Genomic DNA, 27,486 nt, shown 5'->3' on the forward strand with positions numbered 1-27,486 from the left:
ACATCCATAACACATGCTTATTTTCCTCATTTAAAGTACAAAACACATTTACAGATTGATATTTTTCTGCTCCCATAACTCTGTGGGTAGTTGCTCTAGAAAATATAATCAAATTTTTCAATATAATGTTAACATATACTTTCTCTGTCAATTTATGTGTTGAATTTTTACTGCAAATGTCACATCCATAACGCTGGAATTGCTCATATATATATATAGGTTTAGATTGTGATAATGAATTTAGGTTATATTTGTGTGATCAGAATTTACACTCACCTCACACTTCAGCTATTATCAGGTACACCTGAACACCAAAGAATAAAATCTACAGTTAGTGACAATATACAATTAGTTCTCATTTGTAAATGTTAGCAATGCATTAACACCAGTGAGAAATATACAATATGTACTAAAATAATACAACTGAATTGTATTAGAAGCCTCATTTAATAAAACAGTTAAGACTTGTTTCATAATGAGTTTAGTTATTTAACTAACTTAACGTTAACGTAACAGTGAACAAAATTAACGTACATGATGGTCACTAACCGTAACGTTAACTTAAGTGAAAGCCAGAGCTTACCTTAACGTCACAGTCATTTCACCTTTACTTCAGTCTTGTACTGAAACAGAAAATGCAGTTAACAAGAAGTTAATTAAAGAAAATTCCCTTTCTTTTTTCAGGAACTAACGTTAACGTTATGCTATGTTACCTCAGAAAACACTACAATCACCATCTGGCGTCGTTAATTTCTTGTTTAAAAAAAGGCGCGCTTAAACCCTGTATGTGCGAGTACAACCAAAGTACTCGGTAAATTCCAGTTAAATGACATGCACTATACAGAAATACACATACAACAATCATTTAACGGACAAAAGTCACATTTTAACACTTACCGAGGATGAATTCGTTAGGTGAAGAGACGAGTCAGGCGTTGTCTGTGGTGATGGCGCTTGTTTGCGGTCGAGTCGAGTCAGTTCTGTTCAATGAATCGGCTCCTTTAAGTGAACAGTAAAGAGTCGAATTCGCCTGAAACCGATTCCATTTTGCATAATATTGTTAGACGCAGACATATAATTCATTAATATTTCATCATATTGCTTGGTTCGTGTACTGCTTGTACACAAATTGCATGTTGATGACTATGAGCTTATGAACACGTCTGATAAAATATCTGAATCTGATTCAATGTCACACGAGTCTTGAACCGAAGCAGTGCAAAAGTGATATATTCATTGAAATATAAAGTTAATTTTTTTCTTCGCCATTCAAAATATTACATATCTCTGACTTTAACAATCAGAATAAAGTTCGTTTGAAGTGTATTGAGAATTATTATTTTTTCCTCCCAGGATTCGTTTCGCACCAAGCTGCATCAAGCTGTAATGGTGGATGAGAAGGCACATAATATTATAAATATTGCTTGTAATATGTAATGAAATAAAGTTTTAACACTTTTTCATGCGAGAATGTAGTTCTTCAAAACCAAAATCTGTGGATTGTTAGTAAAGATTGTGTGTAATTTTAAGTGTGTTTTGCCGGTAGCGGAGATCTATGACCTCCAGGCGGTAACGGCGCTCATTACTCATGTATCCGCCGAGAGGCGCCTGTCTTCAGGCTAGACATTGGGACAATTACCCGTCTTCGATGGCTCTATATGCGTCAGAAAATGAAGTTTTAACCGTTTTTCATGCTAGAATGTAGTTGTTTAAAACTCTAATCTGTGGTTTATATATATATATATATATATATATATATATATATATATATATATATATATATATATATATATATATATATATATATATATAATTCTGAGATTAGTGACCTCCAGGCAATGACAGGTGCCCAATACTCATGAAACCGTCTAAAGCAGACATTTACCCTGACATTGAAATAATTTTTGGCTGTTTAACAGTCTTTGGTTTCATTAATTAATTACTTTTTATTCCAGTTTATTATGTTTTGGCTAAGCACACAGATATGTTCATTAAATATTAGTTCATATTCTATGTTAACTGTAAAAAAAATTAAATAATGGTGCAGTACAACCAAAAAGATGTTGGTAACCAAATCGTTTTGGGGGCTATAACATTCTGTTATTATCTGTTAAAAGTAATTTGTATTAATTTCTACGTTGAATTAAAAAAAGGTTTGAATTTCTATAACTAACGTGCAAAATATATAGTCTTTTTCACAGTAATTTGCTGTAATCATGCTACCTGCCGTAATTTCACAATAAAATTATGAATACAACATATTACTGTGAATTTTTCAGTTAAATACTGTGAAGGGATACTAATGTAATTTACTGTGAAAAATTACAGTAACTTGTTGTGAAAACCTGGAAATTTTTTACAGTGTAACCTTGTTTGCAGATGTTACAGAGACTCTTGAAGCACAGGACAAAAATGATCTGGCATCTGATTTTTCTTATTCAGAGCATGGGTACATATTGGGTTTGGTTGTTCTGCTGTGTTTTACTGGAAAAAATATTCTTTGATTTCTATTTATATCTTTAATCATGTTTTTTTTTTTTTCTGATTGCCAGATCTCCAGCAGACAGTGATGAGATGACTGTAGATGTTCCTGTCAGCCATACTGATAGGTATTCACTTTATTCATATACAATGATACATGAAAAGACTGAAAAATACAGCTAAATACTTTTCTCTAGCTATGAAGAATTTGCAGTGCTGAATTTAACCAACAGAGGGACCCAAAGTAGTGCAGATCATACTGAGAAACTTAGCGTCAGCAAAAAGGCGGGAATACTTCAAAGTAACAGGTGATACTTTTCTAACAGAAGATGTGCTTCATATTTTCAAATGATTTGGTTGTAGTTAAGAGTTCTTTTTCTCCTCAGTTCACAGTCGTTGAAAAAGGATATGTCTCAGATTGGGGGCAAGAGGAAAAGGTTTGTTTTTTTGTTGTTGTTTTTAAGCAGACATTACATTTTAAATAATAGTTTACATTTCTATACGTTTTATTTTATTTCTATGTATAGTTATAGTTATACAGATGGTCCATTTTGTGTTGCTGTCTCCATCAAATAAAACTGAAATATTATTTAATAAAGTGTATATTTTATTATTTTAAAACTTGTCAAAATATGGGTGAAATAATTATTTTAAAAAGTAATAAAATGCATGTTAGACGTTTTTATAATCTTTACAATTATAAAAAAAAGATTAATGATTAAATTATTAAATAAACACAATTAGGTCAGTTTCTGCTACATTTAGTTAAAATATGTCTCTGAATGAATGTTTCTAGTTTACTATCCATTACTATCTTTAATACCATAAGAAAATATAAATGTTTAAAATAAATAGAGCCTTAGTAAGTATAATATTTTTCTAAATATTCCTGAAAACATTTTGGTTAAACATCTGTTTACATCAGTTTAGTGTTTTCTGTGAATCATGATGATTTTTTAATAACAAACAGGATACAGTGTATCGTATAGAAAATAAATATTGAATCTGTTTTACATTTGCTTGAAAACAGGTGATTGTCCTGCATTTATGAAAAATACTTAGTATTATTTATTGTGAATGCCTTATGATGTCCTACTGTATTATATGTTTAGATAATATCACAAAAACTCAATGTGTTCACAGAAAATCAACATCCAAATTAATTTTATCTTGTGAGTTTGATGGCTGCGATAAGATTTTCTCCAGTCGACAATATTTAAATGTAAGTTCCATGTCAATATTACCAGCGCATCACACATTCGTTAGTCTTTACCAGACTAACACAACTTTTCATATATTCCGACTGTTAAATAAGAAAACAAAAAAGCATCAGCACTGGATCTTTTCTTCTCCTCAGCATCATATCAAATATCAGCATCTGCATCAGAAGACCTTCACCTGCTCGCATCCCTCCTGCAGAAAGTCCTTTAACTTTAAGAAGCATCTGAAGGAGCATGAAAAGTTGCACAGTAGTGAGTGTTCAGTCCATTTTACAGATTTTATGTGACAGATTTGTCAGCTACATATTCATGATACAAATCTTTTTCAGAGCATTCTTTGTAACTCTACAGATAATATATGTGTAAATCCAGGTAGATGAGCAGTTTCTGAAATACTCCACCAATCATGTTAAAAAGTGATTTAAATAATATTTCATCTCCATTCTGATGCTCAGTTTAAACTTCAGCGGATCACCTTAACTACGTCTGTATGCTTAATAATATTGAGTTGCTCTCATGTGATTGCTGATTAGATATTCGCATTAGGAAGCAGTTAAACAGGTATATTTAATAAAATGTTAAAGTGTGTCTATGTTTTAGCTTGTGAGTTGAAGATCTGTTTTGACAGCAACTGTTAATTGCAAATAATAAGCCTAGAGAAACAAATTAGTTACAGGTTAGTCAACGTTTCAAATGGAGAAGACAACACTTTCCAAAAACCAGGTGTTTAATTATATTCTAATGTATTTTCATGCAAATTAATTTGGTTCAAAGTAGCCTAGTTAGGTAGATGAATAAAAAAGTAGGTTTCTGTAGATATTATGCATGTATATGCAATGTACTTACTGTAGTATTTTATAAGTGCATATGTTATGAGATGTGTTATAAGTGTCTTTTATGAAATTATTTAAATGTTAGCATTTCAAAAAAAGCATTACAAAACACAAAAGGAAATCCAGTCCAGATAATTATACTTATCAATATTTCCATCCAAAGATGCAAATTAAAATTTAAGCACATAACTGGAAAATCACATATAAGACATGCAAATAAAGCAGTGTTTCCATCCAATAAGAGAACAAAATTGTCACTTCCACATTAACTGCTGTCAAATACCAACAGTAAAGACGGAATTTGCTGCGGTAAGAGAAGCTGCATCAATCTTTTCTTTATTTAATAAATGACTTGCAGTGTTGGGGAGTAACTAGTTACATGTAACACCGTTACGTAATTTAATTACAAAATAAAAGTAACAGTAATTAGTTACAGTTACTAAGAAAAATATGTAATTAAATTACAGTTACTTTTGAAAATGTTAAAAATTACAAATGGGGTTACATCTAATATTTTTCTTTAAATCTCTGTGATATGTTGAATAATATTAATCTATTGCTTTGCCTGTTTTTGATATGCACGATGGCTTCTGCTAAGGCCATTTAATCAAGCGCTGATTCTTTTGATTTGCGGCGAAACCACGGGCGTAAATCCCGGGGGGAACATGTTCATTGTCCTCCTCACCAAATAAAATATATAAATATATATATATATATATATATATATATATATATAAATATATATATATATATATATATATATATATATATATATATATAAACGCACTCTCTATTTTGAAAAATATGTGTGTGTATACCTAAAATAATTGTCTAAGTAGAAAAAAAAACGCATTTATTATTTAAAATGCATTTAGAAAGAGTTCACCCCCGCTTCCTCATAGTGGTTTGATCCACCTACTCCTTAAGTACACGCAGCCTGTCACAGTCAAAGACAGACAGACGCAGAAGTTAGGTGTGTGGCTACAGGTCAATGTAGAATTTGAGTAAGTATGGTGCATTAATCACTAAAAAAAAATCGATTCTCTTCAAAGTTAATGCAGAATCATTTATAAATTAGTTGCGGCAAAAATGCAGATTACAGATGTCCATGAATCTGCTGTATTAGCGGTTAAAATTACTCATGTAGTTAACGTATGCTTGTTTAGCTTGTTACGTTAGTGGCGCACTGCAAAATAATACGCCAAAGTGCATTGTTTCATTTGTGATGGCTTGGCATAATGTTAACTTTACATTAACGGCCACAATTAGCATATTGTTTATCTGTGGATTTGCTAAATGAGCACTGTGTGCTACGTCCAAACTAGCCCCACTTTATTTTTTGTATAATCAATTTCAGTTCTGTTCTTAGGTGACTAAATTAATTTAAAATATAAAATGTCCTTGTTTTTATTGTTTTGATGATTTTTATGATAGTTTTTCATTCTTTGTGTAAAGCACTTTGAATTAGCATTGTATATAAAATGTGCTACAGAATAAACTTGCATTGCAGTGTCGTGGACTAGATAAAATGATTGAGGTAAAGTTGGTTTTATATTCGCACATTCATTCAGTGACAGCTCCATACATTGTTTACCATGGTACTTTGAATATTTGAACTGAAATCTCATGCAAGTTTGACTTCAAAACAACATTAATAATAATAATAATAATGCATTTTATTTGTATAGCACTTTTCCTACATACATGGAACTCAAGGCACTTCACAAACAACAAACAGGCATTGTAAAATAAACCAAATACAAAATAATGTATATTAGACAATTAAAGCAAAATATATACTCAGATAAAAGCATACATGTACACACATATATGCATACATCTACACAATCACACACAATATTCTTTACATACATGCACACACACCGTACATGCATATGTACATAAACCTATACGATATAGATTAATTGCATAAACTTCACAAACTTATAGTCATACGCAATTTTAAAAAGGTGCTTCTTAAGCTTTTTAAAAATAAATTCTGGGGGATTCTTTTACTAAATTTGGGAGAAAATTCCAAGATTTTGCAGCATAGTGACTAAAAGAACAGATCGCATCAGATTTACAGAGTGAAGTTCTAAAAGTCGAGTGCTAGAAGAGCGTAGCAAACGGTTTGGATTATATTTTGATAAGCAGTCAGAAAAGTATGAAAGGTGTCATGTTGTGTAGTGCCTTATAAACTAATAAAAGAATCCTAAAATTTATTCTATTAATGCTGCTGTGATATGTTCTTGTGTCTTCAATTTCAATAAAACTCTGGCTGCTGTATTTTGTATCAGTTGCAACATCTTTATAGAACCTTTAGGTAAACCATTATAATATTAACACTAACTGTAAACAATGCTGTACTTTGATGGTTGTTGGCTGCTAATATAATTTTACTATTTAGAATTTCCAATGAATACTCTTCTGAGGTTATTATGAGAGACTGAATGTGCAAATATAAAACCAACTTTACTCAATGATAAAATGACAGAGAAAAGGAAAATGGACATAAGATCATTTTTCAGTGCAGCAAAACTCCCAAGTACAAAAAGTTCACATATTAGGCAATTTGGCTTTCAGAATGAGTGCTTATGAAAATACTAATGTCACATTATCAATCACAGGCAGAGGAGAAAGAACTGATTGAGAAACAGGCAGAGCAGGGTCAGTCAGATGTACAGTGTCAGGTAAGGGTGTTGTGCTTTATTGAAGGAATAATAACAATTCTTTTAGGGGTGAACAATTTTTAAAAATGTTTTCTGAGTTGTGGCTGTTTAGCAGATGAACCTCACAGGCTCGCCAATTTACAATATGATCTCTCAATTTAACAAGTGTAATGTAAACCAGTTAGTTATTATGAGTATGGAAAACGTCTTTTCCTGCATTTATTCGGCTTCAGGAGTCAGTCTGTTGACTGTAAACAACACAACAAACAATGCAATAAATAGTTTTCAAGAAAATTTTGCTTTGTCAATGAACCTGAGAAAAACTTTAAAAATAACCATAATGATGTAGTCTCCATGCTGTAATATGAACAATAAAACCATTTTTAACTGCGGAGACATAAGTACAATTCAGCTGTATTATTTGTGTCTCCTTCAAAAAATCTTTAAAAAATTGCTCATAAGAAATGTTATATTTATTGTCCCCCCTACTGTTAAATCAAATTAATGGACATGTCTAATCCTCCTTGCCATTAAAAAAGCATGAGGAAGCATCTGCAGGTATGTAAGCTAGCGTTTCTTTGTTTTATAAAAGCAAATGTTTTTGTCGTTATCGTGAGTGTACAGAAATAAAAACAGACCCTTTAATTTCTAATGATATATTATGATTTATAAAGTTATCGATTTGTGAATTTCAGGGCACCAGCAGACTCCTCTGGCCAAAGTGATGTTATCACATTACCAGTGTAGCTAGCTTAACTACATTTCTCAGTAGCGAGACGGTAGCTTCGCTAAAAAATCAAATAGCTTTTCACAGTAGCGAAGCTATTTTATTAGTGAAGTAGCGCAGTAGTGTCCACACAAGCTACATTTACAGATCGTGGATCAATATTGTTTAAAATGTGTAACACCTGGTTTTATTGGATTTTTTTTGTTTTTGCTGTTATATACTATAATTTACTCCTGTTTGGTACAGCATATTATTTACAGTAAATAATTAAAATGAACAGTTCTGCCTCATATGTTTCATTGGCAGTTTTATTGATCACTAAGATGTGATTGATTTGGATTTAAGTGACTTCTATTTAAAAATGAAAATTTCAAAAATTAGATGTATTTTTTTTATTGCAAATGCCCCATAATTCACCTGCACAACTAACTAACATTGTGATTTTGTAACAACAGTAAACATGTTTTTGTGATAAGGTCTGGTTTTGTGGTGGCTCTACTTTAAATTTAAATAAATTAAATTAATTTTATTTAAGTGTTGAAAGCTTTTGAGATTCTAACAGTAAACAGAGCTACTGTAAGCTCACTCCTGCTCTGTATAAATGATTGAAAATTATTTAGTTGAAAATGTTTGTTAGAAAATTAAAAGTAATCAAAAAGTAATCAAATGTAATTAGTTACTTTACTTTTATAAAGTAATTGAAAATTACAGTAACTTATTACATTTTAAATAGGGTAATTTGTAATCTGTAATCTATTACATTTCCAAAGTAACCTTCCCAACACTGATGACTTGTGCCTCAGAAGGCAGTATGTTGACACGCAATGAACACGTGATGGCATTTGAAGGCCTGAGATGTGGAGCACAGACACTTTTGACAATTCTAGAGGAAATCAATAATATTAAAATACCATATAAATATAATAAAAATTTCCATCGTAGTTTATGCGCATCTTTACTTATTGAGTAAAAAGTTGGTCCTACTCAGTTATGTGCATACGTTTTTCATGTGCATTTTCAAAATTTATGCGCATCTTTGCATTTCCATCAACTGTTTTTAATGCGCATATCCAAAATGCACATATAAATAGGTGGATGGAAACAAAGCTACTGTCCACATTGACTATCAGGACAGTTTTGTCAGGACTACTTTTTGTACAGTAAGTACAGTAATAGAGATGAGTTGATGTTTTTTTTCCTGCTGTTCCTGTTAATACGTTTTTCTCCCTGTGCTTCTTTATGTCTGTGAGATCAGCGAGACTATATCTGTGAGTTCTGTGCTCGGGCGTTTCGAACCAGCAGTAACCTGATCATCCACCGCAGGATACACACCGGAGAGAAGCCGCTGCAGTATGAGTTTCACCACATATTCATTAGGCCTTTTGTTTATGCCAAAGGATTGTGTAACTCCCAACTCATTTTTTAACAAACTTTCAATCAATATTGAACACAACTAGATTGCTCAAGGGTCTTTTATGACAGCTTTTTCTATCTTTCCTTTTGAGGTGTGAAGTGTGTGGCTTCACCTGTCGACAGAAAGCCTCTCTGAATTGGCACATGCGGAAACACAATGCTGAGAGCACCTACCAGTTCCCTTGTGAGATCTGCGGCCGTCGCTTTGAAAAGAGAGACAATGTTACGGCTCACCGTAGCAAGAGTCACCCAGACTATAATACAGGCACTCTGGAAAGATCTCTTCCCCTTCCTCCCTCTGACCCACTCCTGCATCCCTCGAGGCACCGCGGATCTTCCCCTTCTGTTTCCAAGAATCAACCCACTGCAGAATAAGAGTTGTGACAACAGTTTGAACACTCTTGACCTCAAGCAATCTCTAATGTGGGATTGGTTGGTAAACAAAATCTCCATGCGGTGCCTTAATAATGTTGTTAGTTCTTATTTTGTTTTTGTTTTTTAGATTTTTTTCAGAGACCGTGAATAGACCATCAGTATACACAGGTCAGTATTTGACAAATTGAGTACGCTTACATGGACACCAATAATCTGATCTGAATACTATTAAGACAATACTCTGATTGATAGTCTACCATGTAAACAGCGAGTTTTGATTAATTTAATAAAATTAAGACATATGCTGATTTTAGCCGCATTATTGAAGTGCAGTACAGACATGTAAACTATGTCAAACTATTTTCATCATGTAGTTTTATCGCATTTTGTGACAGGATAGTCTATACACACACACGACTGTTTGACACTATTCTCTGCACCTACCAAGTCAGTGAAGGACCACAGACATCTGCATCGTGAAATGCGGAGATTCTTTTTTCATTCGCCTTGAGGTATCAAATTCCATTAAAAACACTTATCCAGCAGTTCATACTCACATCCAATATCTCGTTTGTCCCAAAGAGCATGCATGAAATGTTCCTAAATGAAAGTGAAAGCTAAAAATGTAATGAATTAAAGATGAAACACCTGAAATTATGTGAAACTCCTGAGGAAATGTGGATAGCGTGCTGACGCAATGACGTTAATTGAATTATGGGCTATAACATGTTAAACGGATTTATGAAAGGAACATTCACAAAGCAACTCATGTAAACGCCTTAATCATATTATTGTCTTATTCGGATTAAGGCAAACCATTTGATTACTGATGTCCATGTAAATTTAGTCATTGAATGTTTGTCTTGAAATCCTTTTTGTTAATGTTATTGGGTGTCTAAATCAGCTTGGTAAGTCGTGATGTATCGTGATGTTTTTATTTAAAACGTTTCCAGGTCCAAGCAACTACTCATTTGAATTAAGAAAATTTTAGTTTGTTCACTTGCTGCATCACAAATACCAAAATTTGTAACAATTTATAAAAAAATATATCACTTTCTGGCCATCAGAAATTAGGCATAGATACATATATACAAACACACACACACACATATATTATGTGTGATCCTGATTTTTGGAGATATTACATCACTTTGTAAACGTATCACCATTTGATAAGTCCCCATACAGTTTGATATAGCGCTTGGACCCAGATCGCATGATGTCACACTTAACAAGCTGATACTACTAAAGGTGTCTTAAAGTGAATGTTAAGTAAATTTGATCTGATTTTTTTGCCTTATACACATTATTAGTTAGCATTTGTAAAATAACATTTTGTCAGATATGAATGTCTAAATATAAATAAATATGCCATAAATGTTATCTAAACTTTTTATTTATGATGTTATGCTTGAAACCGCTTATTGATCATTTTTAAAATAACTTTGAGCATTCTAATATTACCAAGTGTATTTACCCTTTAACTGCCAATTTTTGGCAAAAATGTTGACTAAACGTTCCCTTCATAATTTATGCATTTAACTATTTGTTACAAGTATAGGGCATATAAATAAGGCTCAAGGTGACTTAAGCAGGTCGCACACCAGAAGCGCCGCGACACGGACATGACAGTTTAAAGTATCACACACCAGACGCGCACATTCGAATGATATTTAACATGAAACTAATCAGATGGCGCTCTGTGGCGCGGCTAAAAAATGAACTGCGTCCTGAGCCGTCGCCGGGCGCCGCTGACAGCCGCCGACTTGCGGCGCCGGTGTGTGTATCCTGATAGAAACCTATGTTTAGAATTCTAAAATACATGGCGCTGAGCGGCGCTTCTGGTGTGCGACCTGCTTTACTGTAAATTTTCAATATATTGTTTATCATTATACAGTGCTTAGCAAATAATAGTACACCCCCCTCATGAAGCTATCTTTTAAATGAATATTTATAATAGGATGCTATACAATATTATATTTGCGCATATCCATTAGATTAGTCAGTACTGAAGCCAAATCTGGAGCTTATCCAACAAGATAACTTGTGATAACGGTCTAAAAACTAGTACACACAAATGTATATGTTATAAAAAAAATATTAAATACAAATTAAAGAAGCAAAAAAAGAAAAAATGTAAAAGAAAATGTTTTTTTTTTGTTTTTTTTTTTTTACAAAACTTTGCCTGAATTTAATTGTATTATCTTTTCATTTCTAAATATGTTTAGTTTCTAATTTATTTAATTTTAATAAATATATCTGTTTAATAAATGTGTTTCGTTTAAATGCACCAAAATACATTGACTATATTCACTGATAAATGAATACAAATATTAATTTTCTAAATATGGTGTACTCAGTCTCAATTATGCTGAGCACTGTATGTCTAAATATTAGATTAAACATTTTGGCTCTTCCTGGTTTTTGTTTCCCTGGAAAAATGCATAAAGTGCAGTTGTAGGTAAATATGTGTTGTTATACACTTTGCCAATTTTGAATTTGTCCAGAACACCGAACATTTAGGAAAACAATATATTTACATACATCACAATAATTGAACTCAAGGATTCCCGCCTGTTTAAACCTCCCCTTGATTGACAACCCCTTTATCCAATGACTCTTCCCCAAGCCATGTGGGTGTTTCCTCCTGAAATCCAACCGTTATTCTATTGGCCAGGAGAAGCAGCATTGAAAACCCAGTTGCCATGCCTACATATCTTCTCTCCGGTGACGTTTGAGTGAAGGGAAAAGTGAACCAATAGGACTACAAAGAGGCGGGGCTTTACGTATACTGTCAACTATTCGTCCAAAGCTTGTTACTCTCCGTAAAACACATTGAACGCTGCGCGGTCGGAAAAACTACTGGCGTTAACCGGCGCTGAAAATGAGCCACGCTGTTTTTACTGAAACTACAATCAGGTAACATACTTTTCCACGTTACTCACAGAATGAAGTCGTTGGTTATGTTTGTGAAGCGTTTTCCCCGGTAATGCTACATAATAGGCGTCCAGCAGTAGGTTGGTTGACTGCATGTGTCACTGACAGTGAGGCTTTCCCCAGCGGAGCATCTCTGTTTCAGCGTGTCAGCACTGTGGAGCAAAAGCTTGCACATTTTGCAGAAAGGTCAGTTTCAGTTTAGCATGTGTGGTGCTGTTCCCCATCAGTGCGTATGTTTCCTCTGTCTAGAACAAAGACTTCAGACTGTGCATGGTGGGAGGAAGTTGCTGTGACAGATCACAATAGTGGTGGACGAAGCTGGAGATGTTTTGTGCCTCATGTAAAAATTAAAAATTGACTATATTCATGTGCTTGATTTCTTTCCTTATAATGCAAATGCTTTTTATTTTGCGTTTTGCATTTAAGAACTGTACATGTACAGTAGCCTAGTATGTCATGCCAGCTCAGTAATGTCTAACTAAAGTGATTTCTTGGTAACACTTTAGTTTATGTAACATTTCTCACTAGCCTATTATTAAGATATTTGCTGTTTATTATTATTTATAATGTACATATTCTGCAGGATCTTACTTTACCTTTTCCTACACAATACCTGAACACCACTACTACCTTAATATCTCACTGCACTGTAAAAGCCAAAAAGTTAAGGTAATTTAAACTGTTTGAGGAAACCGATTGCAACAAACCGTTTAACTTAAAAAAACTAATCTTAATGAGTTCTGCGAACTTAATCCATTTAAGTAAATTAAGCAATTTTGGCAAAGAAACCCCAATAAATGAAGTGAACTCAAAACTGAGTACTGTAAAACCCAATAAGTTAAGGCAACCCAAACCGTTTGAGGAAACAATTTGCTGCAAACCATTTGGGTAAAAAAAAAAAAAAAAAAACTAATTTATATGAGTACTGTGAACTTCATTTAAGTCAAATTAATGAGGTATTTAATGAACTCATTACCTTCAACACGGAGTTCAAAACTCTTTTCAAATGAGTAGAATTTACTTTCAGTAAATTTTGAGTTAACTAAACTCCTTTCATTTGATTAAGTTTACTGTTGGGTTCTACAGTGCGTTAACAAGCAGCAAATCAGGAGTTTATTGTGGTCAAAGTCACAGTTATGGTTTATTAATAATGAGAATTGTGCCCTAAAAGTTGTGTAGTAGTAGCGTTATCAGCTTTTCTATTAGTAAATCTTGGAGTACTTATAGATGAATGTAAGAGCTCTAGTAAACAAACAAACAAACAAACACATTTTTGCTTTTGAATTTATTTGCTGTTTGAATTGTTACTAGGACCTATTCATTTTAAAGGTATAGTTTACCCAAAACTGAAAATTTACTCTTTCTTTACTCGTCTTAAATCAGTTTGACTTGCTAAAGAGGTCAATATTTACCAAATCATGTGTTCAGCAGAAGTATGTTTTTCCCACTATGGATGTCAGCGGTTGGCGGTTTTCAGCTTTCTTCAAAATATTTGTGTTCAGCAAAATAAAGAGATCTTAGGTCTAAAGGTATGAAACCACTAAATTATCTTACTTGGTTGAAATATCCCTTTAACCAGTAGCTATATTCATTAGGCACTAATGTTTGTTTTTCTCCTGATTACTAGTTTAGATAATTTAGTAAATTCCTTTTAAAGATAATCATAAATAGTAAATTAATAGTAATGAATAGTTATTGCCTGAACCTTAATCTTTAGGCTAAAATTTACTTCTCTGTGTTTAGTATCGACAATTAGGATAGACTACTGCTGCTTATCGTTTTAAATTGTAGTAACCTTTGTAGTTATCTTTTAAGTACAGTATTTATTCCAGAAGTGACCAGTAGTTTGTACAGTATGCTTATTCATACTAGTAGTTTTATTTTTGTAGTAGTCACTCTCAGAGTTCTAATAGGTAAATGTAAGAGTTCTAGAAAAACACATTGAATTTTCTTGTTTAAGATACTAAACAACTGATACTTATTGCTGGTGCTGTTCATTTTAAAGGTATAGTTCACCCAAACTGAAAATTCACTCTTACTCTACTCACTTGTCACAAATCAGTTTGACTTGCAGTACTTCTGTTGAACACAAAGTAATTTTTTTTTTAAGACATCTGGAATTTGGTAAACATTGTCTTCTATAGTATGTTTTTCCTACAATGGATGTCAGTGGTTACCGGTTTTCAGCTAACTTCAAAATATTTGTGTTCAGCAGAATAAAGAGCTCTGTTGAGGTAAAGTTGTTTTTATATTCACTCTCTTTAAACAGTAGCTATGTTTATTAGGCTAATCTCCTAAACCTCCTGATTATTAGTCTCAACTTATTCATTAAATTCCTAATTTCTAAGATAGTAAATGAGTAGTTATTGTTATGGCTGGGCAATTTGGGCTAAAATCTAAATCTCAATTAATTGAACATTTTAACTCAAATACAATTAATTAACGATTATTATGGACAAGTTGACAGTTCATTCCGCATTGGCGATCCCTGAATTATAAAGAAACTAAGTCGAAAAGAAAATGAATGAATGAATGCAGTACTGTATAATATATAATACAATATAACAACAGTAATAACTAAGCTACTAGTATTTAATATGTTTGTAATAAAATCCTTTATTTACTTCAAAGATTGACCAAAAAAACTATTAATGACTTCTTTATAAATTAAAAAATCTATTTACTTTAAAATAGACAATATAGTAGGACTAACCTTTGTATCGGTTTGAATTTCAACAAGAGCCTAATTACATCTCTGTTTAGACTATCAAATGTCATGCCTCGAAATACACATCTTTTGTTTTGCAAATTGTGTGGATGGATAATCTAATGTCCCTGTCATTCTTGCCGAAGTGAATCTGGTGAAATAGTTCTAGAAGTGTCTAGCCGGCAGTTCAGATTCAGAAGTGTGGAGGGTTATTTCTAGAAGCACTTATGTCACATCCTGAGCTCATGCCGTCCGCTTGTAGAATTGCCGAAAATGGCTATTGGCTAGTTTTTCATATTCCAACAAAGTTAAAAGAGTTAGCAAAGAGTTGTATTGTACTACACAGATCCTGAGGCTCACTATGCAACTTGTGTTCTCTTGCAGTATGTTTTGCATTTCCGACCCCATGATAAGGGTCTTGTGATGCTGATGCAGATTGTCTTTTGACTGTTTCATGACTCTTACTCTTGTTTGATTAGGATCACTTAGTCACGAAATCAAGCCTATGTTTTTGGTTGGAGTCATTCATGTAAAGACATGAATTAAAATTCTGAATGTCATTTGCTACTGTACCATAATGCAAATCCTTGTGTTCGTCTTTTGCTTGTTGCCGGTTTTTAACACTTATTGCATTTTTTTTTTTAATTTCAAATCAGTATTTTTGCTTTATGGAAAAATTTTAATTAAAAAAAATTTAATTCTGAAACTTATTTAGTTTAACAGTGGCTAAGTGATTAGCACTGTTGCCTCACAGCAAGAAGGTCTCTGGTTCGAGTCCCGACTGGGTCAGTTGGCATTTCTCTGTGGAGTTTGCATATTCTCCCCTTGTTTGTGTGGGTTTCCTCCGAGTGCTCCGGTTTCCCTCACATTCTAATTGGCAGTAGTGTATCTGTGTGCATGTCAGAGTGTATAAGTGTTTCCCAGTACTGGGTTGCAGCTGGAAGGGCATCCGCTGTGTAAGACATATTGTATGCTGGATAAGTTGGTGGTTCATTCTGCTGCTGCAACCCCTGTTGAATAAAAAGAACCAAGCCGAAGGAAAATAAAATGAATTAATGTGGTTTAACAACAATTTATTTAAACAAATACATTTTAGAAACCTTCTGTACTGTGTACCTAATGCACTTCTTTGTCACATTTTATTTATACAATATAAAAATGTTCTTTTATTTGGACTCTATTTCTAAAGAAGCTGTTGAAATGATGACATTTTTCTGGCATAAAATGTTAATGCTTGTAAAGTAACTCTCAGAATAGAGATAAGGTTCATGTGTTTGTGTTCTCATATAGTGAGATGACAGATGCATACAAGTCTGAGCATGTGTCGTTTACAAAAGATTTCATATTAGTCCCCAACTGCAATTTGATTTGGTTTATAATTACTATATTTGATTTATTCTTCTAAAATTCTATTATTCTGACTGGATTCCTATATGTAGTTTTGTCTTAAATGACACGTACTGTACACTATAAACTCATAGACTATGTACTTATGAACTTAACCTTTAAGTGGATGAACATTTTATAGGATTGTTTTATCGTTGTCTGAAGGCTCTGCACATCCTCTACATAATTAAACCTGCAACAGTTGGCAAATGTCAAACATTTAGATTCACAGTATGTGCAGAAGGACTTTAATTTTCAGTAACCCAGTTAACGCTTCAGTTGAACTGTACTGTATTCCATTACAAAATCACTATGTCTAAGGTCTGTAATCTTTAAAAATCAGTGATCTTCTCTGCCTTATTGATATACGATATAAAGTGGGTCTCAGATTGTACAAGAAGCACTTTATTAAAATCTGTTTTTCCTGGCCATGTCTTTAAAATATGAACGTTTATTTTACTCCAGTGTTTTAATGGAGTTTCTGCCTGACAGAACATGCATGTTAACAGCTACTTCATCTAGTTTTACACTTGAACAATTAAATGAATGCTAGAGTCTATTAAACTGATTATATTTTAATTACATTACAACATTGATGTTGTAAAAGGAACCATATAAAATTGAAAGAAGTCACATTAAATGTTCACCGGGAGTCTATTGGTAGGGGGAAAACACCAGCTGTGCATATATCCTTATTAGCTTTTTTAGTTAAATGAGGGCATTGTTCTGATCTTTTTGGAGTTTTCAGCATGAAGAAACTACCAGCACATTAAAGATCTGCACAATATGTGCATGATTTTGGACTCGCCTCTTTTTTCTGCTTCACAGAAATCATAGAGCTGGTTTTCTAGCTAGTATTTGAGTCATACTTGCAAACACAGTTTCACATTTGGACCAAGACTGGAGACAGTTGCTGATTTTGTGCTGCATTTCCTCTGTGTGCTCAGAGATTTCATCCACTCTGAGCTCCAGTGCTGCACGGCTCGCCAAGCACAATGCATTGTTTTAACTTTTGTAGAGTAAGCTTTTCTCGCTCAGTTAAAATGTCATACTGAAATTGGATATTGGAGTCTTTTTCAAAAGTTTTAAGGCCGTTTCACCCCATATAAAATACCTATTAGAGTTATTAGACCTATTACACTCAGTAGGTATAATTTTAAGTCTTACTCAAAGGAAGAGCTTTAGAACTGCTGCACATCTTATTCCCAGCTTTCAGCTTCTTATCCTGGAGGTCATGGTGAAGTTAACAGTAGATACTTTGACCCCACACTGGGTTAGTTGAATTGTAGCCAGTCTTAAACTTTTTAAGTTCCATTATCAGGCCTGAAAGTGTTGAGACACAAGAAAGCCTGTGCAGATTGAGATTAGAGTGATCATCTAGAAACACCCCTGACTACGAGAGGGAGGACAGAAGGATGGAAACAGGGAGTAGTGGACTTTGCATTTCAATTTGAATTGGCTTGATTTTAATCACATTACAGTTGAGAATTGTGTTTTATGATACAGGTGGCAATTTGCTACTTTTAAAATATTTTCATTAACTTTTTCTTTTTAAAAACTTAATCTTTTGTGGCATAGATTCAACAAACTACTGAAAACATTCCTCAGAGATTTTGGTCCATATTGACATGACAGCTCTCGCAGTTGCAAATCTCCTGTTCCACCACATTCCAAAGGTGCTCAATTAGATTGAGCTCTGATGACTGTGAAGACCATTAGAGAGAAGAAGATGGGTGCACTGTGGTTATAAAGGGATGGACATGGTCAGCAACAATGCTCAGGTAGGCTGTGGCATTAACAAAATGTGTGTCAAGAAAATATCCCCCCCACTATTACATCACCACCACCAGGCTGAACCATTGATACAAGGCAGGATGGATCCATGCTTTTATGTTGCGTTTTTCCAATCTTCTATCGCCAATTTGGTGAGCACGGTTTCCTGTTCTTAGCTGACAGGAGTAGCATCCTGTGTGGTCTTCTGCTTATGTAGCCCATCCGCCTCAAGGTTGGACATGTTGTGCGTTCAGAGATGCTCTTCTGCATACCTGTTGTAACAAGTGGTTATTTGAGTTACTGTTGCTTTTCCATCAACTCGAACCAGTCTGGCCATTCTCCTCTGACATCAACAAGGCATTTGTGCCCAAAGAACTGCCGCTCACTGGATATTTTCTCTTCTTCAGACTATTCCCCCTTAAAACCATAGATATGGCTGTGCGTGAAAATCACAGTAGATGATCAGTTTCTGGAATACTCAGATCAGCCCATCTAGGACCAACAACCACTTAAATCACCTTTTTCCCCCCATTCTGATGCTCTGTTTGAACTACATTGAGTTGCTGCCATGTGATTGGCTGATTAGAAATTTGTGTTAACGAGCACCTTATATTTATGTATCTAATAAAGTGGCTGGTGAGTGTATATAAGTTATACATGGGTAGAATTAAACAACAAAAACAGTTGCAGTAATAATAACATCCAGGTAGTTCAGGTAAATATAATTAGGGTTGCGTTAAGTATTACAGCTGTGGCTACTGAGTGTTTTTTTACATCAATATAGTGCCATTGTTGTCGCTGTACAACACTAATGACTTTGAGTCATCCCAGTACTGTTTATTCATATAGGTACCAGTGCCTATATGGTTTCGTTACCCAACCCTAAACAACACAGTAATAGAGAGCATCTCATTTTTGCACTACAAGAACCTGTAGTTGTTGGGAATCAGGTCCAATCCTCGTGTCACTTGTTTTATCGTCAGCTGATAGTGGCCGTTAGTAGCAGCACTGAAAAGATTTGTAGTTCTGTGTCAGTGCTGCTGGCTCACCTAGATCCCTGCCAAGCGGGACAGCGCCTGTGGGCAAAGCTTGGCAGCCCATGGCAGATGGAGGATTTCTGTCTGTTGGGCTGTCTAGAGGCGCACACAAGCCTGGAGAAGGAAACGTGGCTCTAAGCCTAGCCTGATTGTGGGTCATTGTGACATGATTTGGATGTGGGGCATTTCCAGAAGTATCATTTTATGCTAGCATGTTTATAATTACCACATTTTTTTTTTTGGAATTGTTTACTCTAAAACGAAAATGTTTTCATTTGGCAAGTCACTCTTATCCTCTGTGAGATCTTAGAGTTTATGATATAGTTTTATATATCATTAACTCTTTATTTTCCCTTTAGACTCGGTTTGCAACTTACTTTGCCCAGAGACCCCTATCAATATCCAAGTCCTTTACTATCTCATTTATGCAACTTGATTAGTTTCAATGTTTTACTGAATCTTAACGTTTATTCTTATTGTTTATGGTTTAATATAATTAGACCTATTGTTGTGTTTAATTTACCATTAATAAAGTAGTAGTAGTAGTATTCATTCATTCATTTTCTTTTTGGCTTAGTCCCTTTTTTAATCTGGGGTCACCACAGCGGAATGAACCACCATCTTGTTCAGCATATGTTTTACACAGCGGATACTCTTCCAGCTGCAACTCATCATTGGGAAACATGCATACACTACGGACAATTTAGCTTACCCAACTCACCAATAACACGTCTTTGGATTTGTGGGGAATACTGGAGCACCCGGATGAAACACATGTAAACACAGGGAGAACATGCAAACTCCACACAGAAATGGCAACTGACTCAGCCGAGGCTCGAACTAGTGACCTTTTTGCTGTGAGGCGATTGTGCTTTGTATATTTTTTTGTAGTGTGTAATACAGTATATTATACTTATATGCATTTAAATGCATGCCATTAAATACTGTAGACATATTTGAGTGTACTGAACAGGAGCATGAAACCTCTATCAAAATTATGCTTAAAAATGGTAGGTTGTAATATATTAACCTAGCATTAGGACAAAGTGGGAGAAATTTTAATGTCACTTTTTAACCCAACTGGGTTTGTTCATATTTGACCCATAATGTTGGGTTAATACAACCAGATTTTGTGTGTTCAAGTAATCCTGTCACAATAATCAATATATTGACTTATTGCACAACACATGGCCATGACAACCAATCATTTTTGCAATACTGCCAAAAAAAAAAAAACATTATCAGCCACATTTTAGCTAATTGCGCAACCTCTATCTCTATTAGAGGTGGTTAAAAAACACACTATAGTATTAACTATACATTACTACAGTCTATTTTCATGCAGGATCTGTTCATTTTTTCCATGTTTTTTACCTGGCAGTTTTTTATTATTATTATTGTTATTTGTTTATGGAATATATAGGTTTTCATTTTATATTTTATTTGATCAGTTTTAGTATAGTATTTTAATACAGTTAAGGTTGTCTTACAAATACTAAAATAAATATTGTTTTTATATTTTATTTTATTTCACTTAACATTTATTTTATATTAAATATTTTTGAAGATTTTAGCCATAATAACCATTAATATATTTAAAAACCTTTTTCAGAAGACATGGAATACGAGGCGTGTTTTCTTTTGTTATGTTGTCTGTATTTGAGCTTGGCTATGTTCAATAAATGACAATTAAATATAGAGCCTGGGTTGTATTGCTTTTATGACAGTCATGCTCACCAGCTTTTTATTAAACAAACACTCATAGGATGAATAAGGCTGTTGTTTGAAAGTTGCTGCAAATAAGAGTGGTAGGTCACTAGCTTTAAAAGTTTGACATTAGCTTGACTTGCAATTTTTGCAAAACTAAATTATCGATACATTTAAAGGCAGAGAATGCTGAGAAACAAATAAAAGAGCAATTGAGCTTATATTGGTTGTCAATTTCAGTTTTAGATTCGTTAAAATTATCAGGTAAATGCAGAGCTGGACTGCATGCTGTGTTGCGTGATAATAAAAACTGGTTTACTGGAAATTTCTGTGCGGCATAATTGAGATGCAGCTGTCCTCGAATTCAGGAGACCCCTAATCAAATTTGCAATCTAGGTCGTTTATGAGGCTCATGCTGACCCAAAATAACTGAGAAAGCAACAGCAAGCGATGACAGAGAATAGGACAGGGTTTTTCCTAGTGTGTTGCTAATACAACTCTGTCAAGGACCTCTGTATAGTATGTGTCTTTTCATTTAAATGTGCACAAACATGGTTTAATGATCTGAATTAATGAACACATTTGTATCATGTACAACAGATTATGCGTGAGCTTGCATGGCTTATTCAGATGTACAGGGCAGGCTGAAGGTGAGCTCTGGCCTGCTGTCATAGACTTTGCTGGAGTATTGCTAACAACAACAGCATTATTCAGCACAGCACAAAAGCCAGCAGGGACTTTGCTTTCATTATGCTGGGCTCTGACAGTCTGAATTCTGCTGGTGTGGAAGGATGTGTGGCTGTTGTCCACATTGTGCCATTCTCTTGTAATGTTCAGTGAGGTGACATTCAGTATGGTCTTAAATGCTAATTACTTGTTTAGCAAATGATTTATGATTTAAGAAAACGGGGTTTAAGGCTTGATCTTATTCTGACTTTCTAAACCTTTGAGTTAACCATTTATTCCAGATCTTTAGTCAAGGGACATTTCCATCTGTAGAAGCTTTATTATACTGCAGGTAGTTCTGGTCTTTACAATTGGATTTCTTGAGCCAATACCATTGGGATGGTTGACTGTTTGTTGTGGTGATTCCCGATGGTTTTTCAGTTTGTGCATTACTGTTGGAGATTTTCATTATTTATGTCATGTAGATCATACTGACAACGTTAGGAGTGTCTGTCGGGTGTCTTTTTGGGTAAGTCACTGACTCATTCATTCAAAATACTGAGATCCAGCATATTGAGACTGCAAGAAAGCAGGCCAGTTTTTACATGCTGATTTGATACATTCTGTTTTTGCAATTGAAGATTTGGGGGAAATTATATTGTTCTAGTTTGCTAACCCAGATGCCAGATTGCAGTGGAAAAAGAGTGAATATTGTGTATGACTCCCATGAGCCTGGACGACTGCATTCATACATCTCTGCAGTGACTCAAAGAACTTAAAGTCATCTGGAATGGCAAAAAAAGCGCTCTTGCAGGACTCCCAAAGTTCATCAAGATTGTTTGCATTCATTTTCAGTGCCTCCCCCTTCATCTTACCCCAGACATGCTCAATAATGTTTATGTCTGGTGACTGGGCTGGCAAATCCTGGAGCATTTTGACCTTCTTTGCTTTCAAGAAGTTAAGTACTGTATGAGAAGGAGCACTATACTGCTGAAGAATTTGCCATCTCCTCTGGTTTGTAATGTAATGGTGGAGCACAAATGTCTTGATACCTCAGGCTGTTGATGTTGCCATTAGGGTTGGGCCGATAGACGATGCCATCGTCCATCGCTGATGGCCGACAGACACCACGATGCTGAGCCGGCATCGTGTCCCTCTTCCCCACCCTCGTTGCTAATCCACTCGCGAAAAATACACATTCGGGCCCTGTTTACTCTAGAACAAAAACGAATCACATCTATTCTAACGTTTAGCATTTCTGAGCAGCCCTCCTTCCACACTACCGCTGAAAACACACATCACATGACCACACACACACACACAGATTCACACACAGGCACACACACAGATGCACACACACTGTCATGCACTCGTAACAGGGGGTCCAGGCAGTCAGAGGGTCAGTAGTCTGCTTCAATCTTTCACTTTTACACTTATGCTTTTAGCGAAAACCTCAGATACTGTTGGTTGGTTTCTGTTGGTTGTGCACCTTTTTTACCAACCAAGTTTGTCGACCCCATTATAACGACGCAGATCACTTTGCCTATTCACACCTATTCACGAGTCCCGCGGAAAAAGTGATTGACAGGTGGTAATTATGTGTGTAACTTATCTTTATTGATTTATGATTTGTTTATAGGTATAACAACGACCATGCGGGTCAGGTAGTTTAAAACGGTAGGCTATAAATAATGAATTAATTATGAATTTATTAATTATTCATAATTAATTCACCATTGCCTATGACGATGATGCCATCGTCCATCACGATTTTTCATATTAGACATCATACGATGCCAAATTGGTCGACATTGCCCAACCCTAGTTGCCATCCACTCTGCAGATCTCTCTGAATGTAACCCTTAATAATGATTTTTCATTCACCAAACTTGACTGATTTTTGTGAGAATCTTTTGTCCATGTGGGTTCCAATATGTCTTCTGCAGTAATTGTGATGATTGGGATGCAGTTCAACAGATGATTTATCAGAAAAATCTACCTTTTGCTACTTTTCCAAATGTTCAACTAGAAATCAAGTTATTATTTGTTGCTCTTACTACTGAGATTGACGACAAGACTTTTGTCAGGTTGTGTATATATTGATAATTAATCTTGGAACAACAGCAATATTGTTCATATATCTATTTTATATACCACAGTACTTTCATGATATCATTTAATAACTTCATATGTGAATAACATAATCATTTAGAACCATGTGGTACGACAACTTTATCATTTGAACACTTCAAATCTTGTAAGATGTATTTTCTTGTTAATGTAGAAATAACAGAAGGGACTTCCACAGTAGAAACCTTAGAGTTTCCTTAAAAAATCCCCCCAAATTTATTTGGAATCAAACCAAATTGAGTTCTGGGCATCTCGCTGGAGCTTTGATATAGACAATCTGACTTGCTGTAGGTGGGTGGGGGATTTGGCGCTGCGCTGCTTGCTGCAAAAACCCCTCTGACAGGAAATTTTCTTAGCTCATTTTCTTTGCCAAAGCAGGTGAGGAAGGACACAAACACACGCGCTGATTCACACTCACCCACACGATAATACGTATTAGAGAATTCAGCAGACAGTCATGGCACAGCTTCTTCCTCTAAAGCATTGTTCATCAGGGAGTCCAATTAGAGTAATGTCATTTCTCATAAATTTGTCTTATAGGCCACTGCTGGATGGTTTCCTCCCTCAATATCTTTTCTAATAAAGCCTTGAAGTTATAAGAAATATTTATTTTAAAGTGTGTAAAATTGCTCTTGGACTTTGACAGATGGGGCTCTAGTAGCCAAGCAGGCTGTGTACTGTTGATTCTTGGCTCTGTAGCCATGCTTCAGTCCTGGAGTGAGCTCAGCTAAGGGTTGATGCACTGTTTCTGTTTATACACAGCACCGTATGAAGTTTCAGATGGAACGAAAGAGAAAAGAGAAATCAGCATCTCTCCTCTGCATCTGCTCTCATCGCTCTCTAACAATCCTCTCAGCTACTGCAAAATGACAGAGGGAGAAGAATGACAGGATTAAAAGTGCTGAGCGTTGCCATTAAATTCAGCATGAGGGGATTGAGGGTCATTGCTAAAATTTTCTTAGCGCCTATTTTTTTTTGCTCCATCCATCCATCTGCCTGCCCATCTATCCGGTCATCCGTGTGTTTATTGGTGCAAGTTAGTTTATTTTAGCAATTTCTTATCTGAAATGTTATCTGTTGTTGGCAGCAATAGCCTAGTGGTACTGTGCACCGACATATAGCACTGAGACAAATATTGACAACATTCTAGTGAGTATAACTTATATTTAATACTAAAGAAAACAAACTTGTGCAATACTTTTTGTAAAATGTATAAATAACTTGAATTTTGAATCAATATATTACAAGTGAAAGAACCGATCAGCAGAATTGAGCACTTATGAGTTTCCATAAGCAAAGAAGGCAAATTGTAAATCATATTTATCTTGGAGATATTGTGCCTGTTAAGCAAGTGCAAATAAGGAGAACTGGAAAGCTAACAGTTATTTTTCTGGCTAGGCTGTGTTCACAGTGTCAATCCAAATGAAATTTTTGATAATTTTCAGCTGAATTCTGGTCATATTTAGTGAGTTTGACCGAAAAAAAGACATTGAATTAAAAAAAAAAATTCAAGTTACATTCCTATGTAGTTTGAGATTCAACCCATATTGCATTTCTGAAAAAACAAAATTGCATTTTGTTGTCAACATCTCATTTACTTTCACTCCCTTTACTTTGGTTATACCCTGTTTATTAGGGATGCACCGATCCTGATACTCGCATATCAGTTCGATTAGGCATATGTTTACATGCAAACAAGAACCACGAAGGTAGCCTGTTATAAGGCACTAGAAAGTTGTCATGTAGGCCTACTTTATATAAGTCTGGCCTAAGACAGTATTGTCTAGTCTGTGTCCAACCTGCAGAAAAATATCAGGCTTTGCTTAAAGGCTGGTTATTTTACCAATAATTAGTGACAATAGTTGTCGCCTATTACAGATTTCAAAGAAAAATCTTAATAATAAAAAAGGAAACGTTAATGTAAGTGTCATAACAAATGCTCAAATATTGTAGCCTAGTTTACAGCAAGCATAGTGTTTTAGTTAGATTTAGTGGGATAGGATCTGTATCAGTCGATTTCAGAATTCTGGTCTCGAGATCAGATCGGTTCCAAAAAAGTTATCGGTGCATTCCTACTGTTTATCAGGGGTTGCCAAAGCAGAATGAACTGCCAGTTACTCTGGCATATGTTTTACCAGCAGATGCCCTTCCTGCCACATCTTATCACTGAGTGTACAACCCTCAGTGCTGGGAAACACCCACACACTCTCCCATTCACACACCACAACCAATTCAATTTATCCAGTTCAATTGGGGAAACTGGAGCTGTCATAAAAGATCAGCACAATGCTGTAGAAAACCTGGTGAATGTCTTTGCAGAACAAGTTGCATGCTGAAATTCAAGCAAAAAAATGACAATATACAGTGGTGCAGATCTACAGTATACAAATCGGTCTGGTTTCTCACCTCTTTAAGTGTGTGTGGAAGTGTCGCCAACATGGAAAAAAGCTGTCCTTGTCAGCTTCCTACATTACTGCCACTGTCTCATAAAACAAACAAAAACAGTGCAAACATGCTGTCATGTTGTAAAATAACATCTGTTTTGTAAACCCTGTATTTTTTGTGTTGATGTACCAATGCAGATATTTTATTAAAGGAAAAAAAAAAACGGAACACACAAAATAGATATGCATTACTCAGTAGAGACAGTCTGTCATTTACATCAGATATCAGTTAGAAACTCAAATTATCAAATTTGGATGAACGTAGCGATAGGCTTCTCTGTAAAGATGGTTATAGAGGCACGTTTTTGCAAAATCTGAATTAATTTCCACTGAGTGTGCAGCAGATGGATCCTCCAGTGCTCGCTCCACAGTGACCACAGAATCAGCTCTAGGAGGCTTAAAGTCTTCAGTGGAAAATGCAGCTGCCAGTGTCACTGTGTTTTAGTGCCAAACCCAAAGGGTAGATTTGCATGATCCTAAACGGCTGGAATGTAACTCTGATATCTAATTTATTAAGGTAATATTAGATGCCTTGGGTTTGCCATATGAAGAGCATGTGTTAAATGAATATTGTAGTGATCCTCAAATGAATATCTTTTGCATGTTGGTTGCAGTCTAATTAAAGGGCATGAAAAGCAAACATCTAGAAATTCCTTCTAGTCCCAGTTGGATAGATTCCGTCTCCATCGCGTTACACCCTGATGTCTGTTTGGAGCACTCTGAACTGACAAATAAGGCTTATTTTTGGAATGATCGTCTGTGCCAAGCTTATGTTGTCTGCAGGGGTGTAAGGTTGGCCAGGTCGAGTTAATTAAATGGGTGTGAGAGAAGGAGAGTGGGAGTGAGGCGTAAGCAAGAGTATTTCCCTGTCCATGAGAGGTCGTGCTGTGCACCGACTGATGGTCATCAATGGTGCCAGAGAAAAGCCCTGTGGTCAGCACTCCATGAGCTGCAGATCCTGCCAGCATCCCGCTCTCCAGA

At 35.0% G+C, this 27,486-nt stretch overlaps 3 protein-coding genes across 29 annotated transcripts in view; 2 read left to right on the forward strand and 1 right to left on the reverse strand.

Annotated features, from left to right (window-relative positions):
- Positions 1–986, reverse strand: part of lpxn (leupaxin) — a 48,052-nt gene extending 47,066 nt beyond the window's left edge. For 2 of the 3 annotated variants that reach the window (XM_087264518.1, XM_087264516.1), the window contains exons 1-3: positions 898–986; positions 584–623; positions 277–304 (exon numbers count right to left, since the gene is read on the reverse strand). The gene's annotated coding sequence lies outside the window, so the exon portion shown is untranslated. Of the gene's footprint in view, positions 1–276; positions 305–583 lie in introns of all 3 variants that reach the window. The other variant, XM_087264517.1, reaches the window with a different exon arrangement.
- Positions 1–25,953, forward strand: part of znf692 (zinc finger protein 692) — a 36,422-nt gene extending 10,469 nt beyond the window's left edge. For 9 of the 24 annotated variants that reach the window (XM_087263650.1, XM_087263649.1, XM_087263657.1 and 6 more), the window contains 8 exons: positions 2,380–2,449; positions 2,553–2,609; positions 2,679–2,789; positions 2,868–2,918; positions 3,625–3,703; positions 3,839–3,953; positions 9,181–9,280; positions 9,436–11,101. In XM_087263650.1, the coding sequence (XP_087119776.1) occupies positions 2,380–2,449; positions 2,553–2,609; positions 2,679–2,789; positions 2,868–2,918; positions 3,625–3,703; positions 3,839–3,953; positions 9,181–9,280; positions 9,436–9,718 (866 nt within the window). In that variant the 3' untranslated portion in view covers positions 9,719–11,101. Of the gene's footprint in view, positions 1–2,379; positions 2,450–2,552; positions 2,610–2,678; positions 2,790–2,867; positions 2,919–3,624; positions 3,704–3,838; positions 3,954–9,180; positions 9,281–9,435; positions 11,102–12,904; positions 13,015–24,823 lie in introns of those variants that run through there. The other 15 variants (XR_015497200.1, XR_015497199.1, XR_015497206.1 and 12 more) reach the window with 7 other exon arrangements.
- The window catches only part of fcho1 (FCH and mu domain containing endocytic adaptor 1), a 72,879-nt gene continuing 57,677 nt past the window's right edge, over positions 12,285–27,486 (forward strand). Inside the window, exon 1 of one of the 2 annotated variants that reach the window (NM_001423857.1) lies at positions 12,285–12,637. The gene's annotated coding sequence lies outside the window, so the exon portion shown is untranslated. The remainder of the gene's footprint in view (positions 12,638–27,486) is intronic. The other variant, XR_015496801.1, reaches the window with a different exon arrangement.

Source organism: Danio rerio, chromosome 8 (assembly GCF_052040795.2).
Source record: "Danio rerio strain M-AB ecotype USA chromosome 8, GRCz13ab, whole genome shotgun sequence".
In the NCBI taxonomy this organism is placed as follows: Eukaryota; Metazoa; Chordata; class Actinopteri; order Cypriniformes; family Danionidae; genus Danio; species Danio rerio.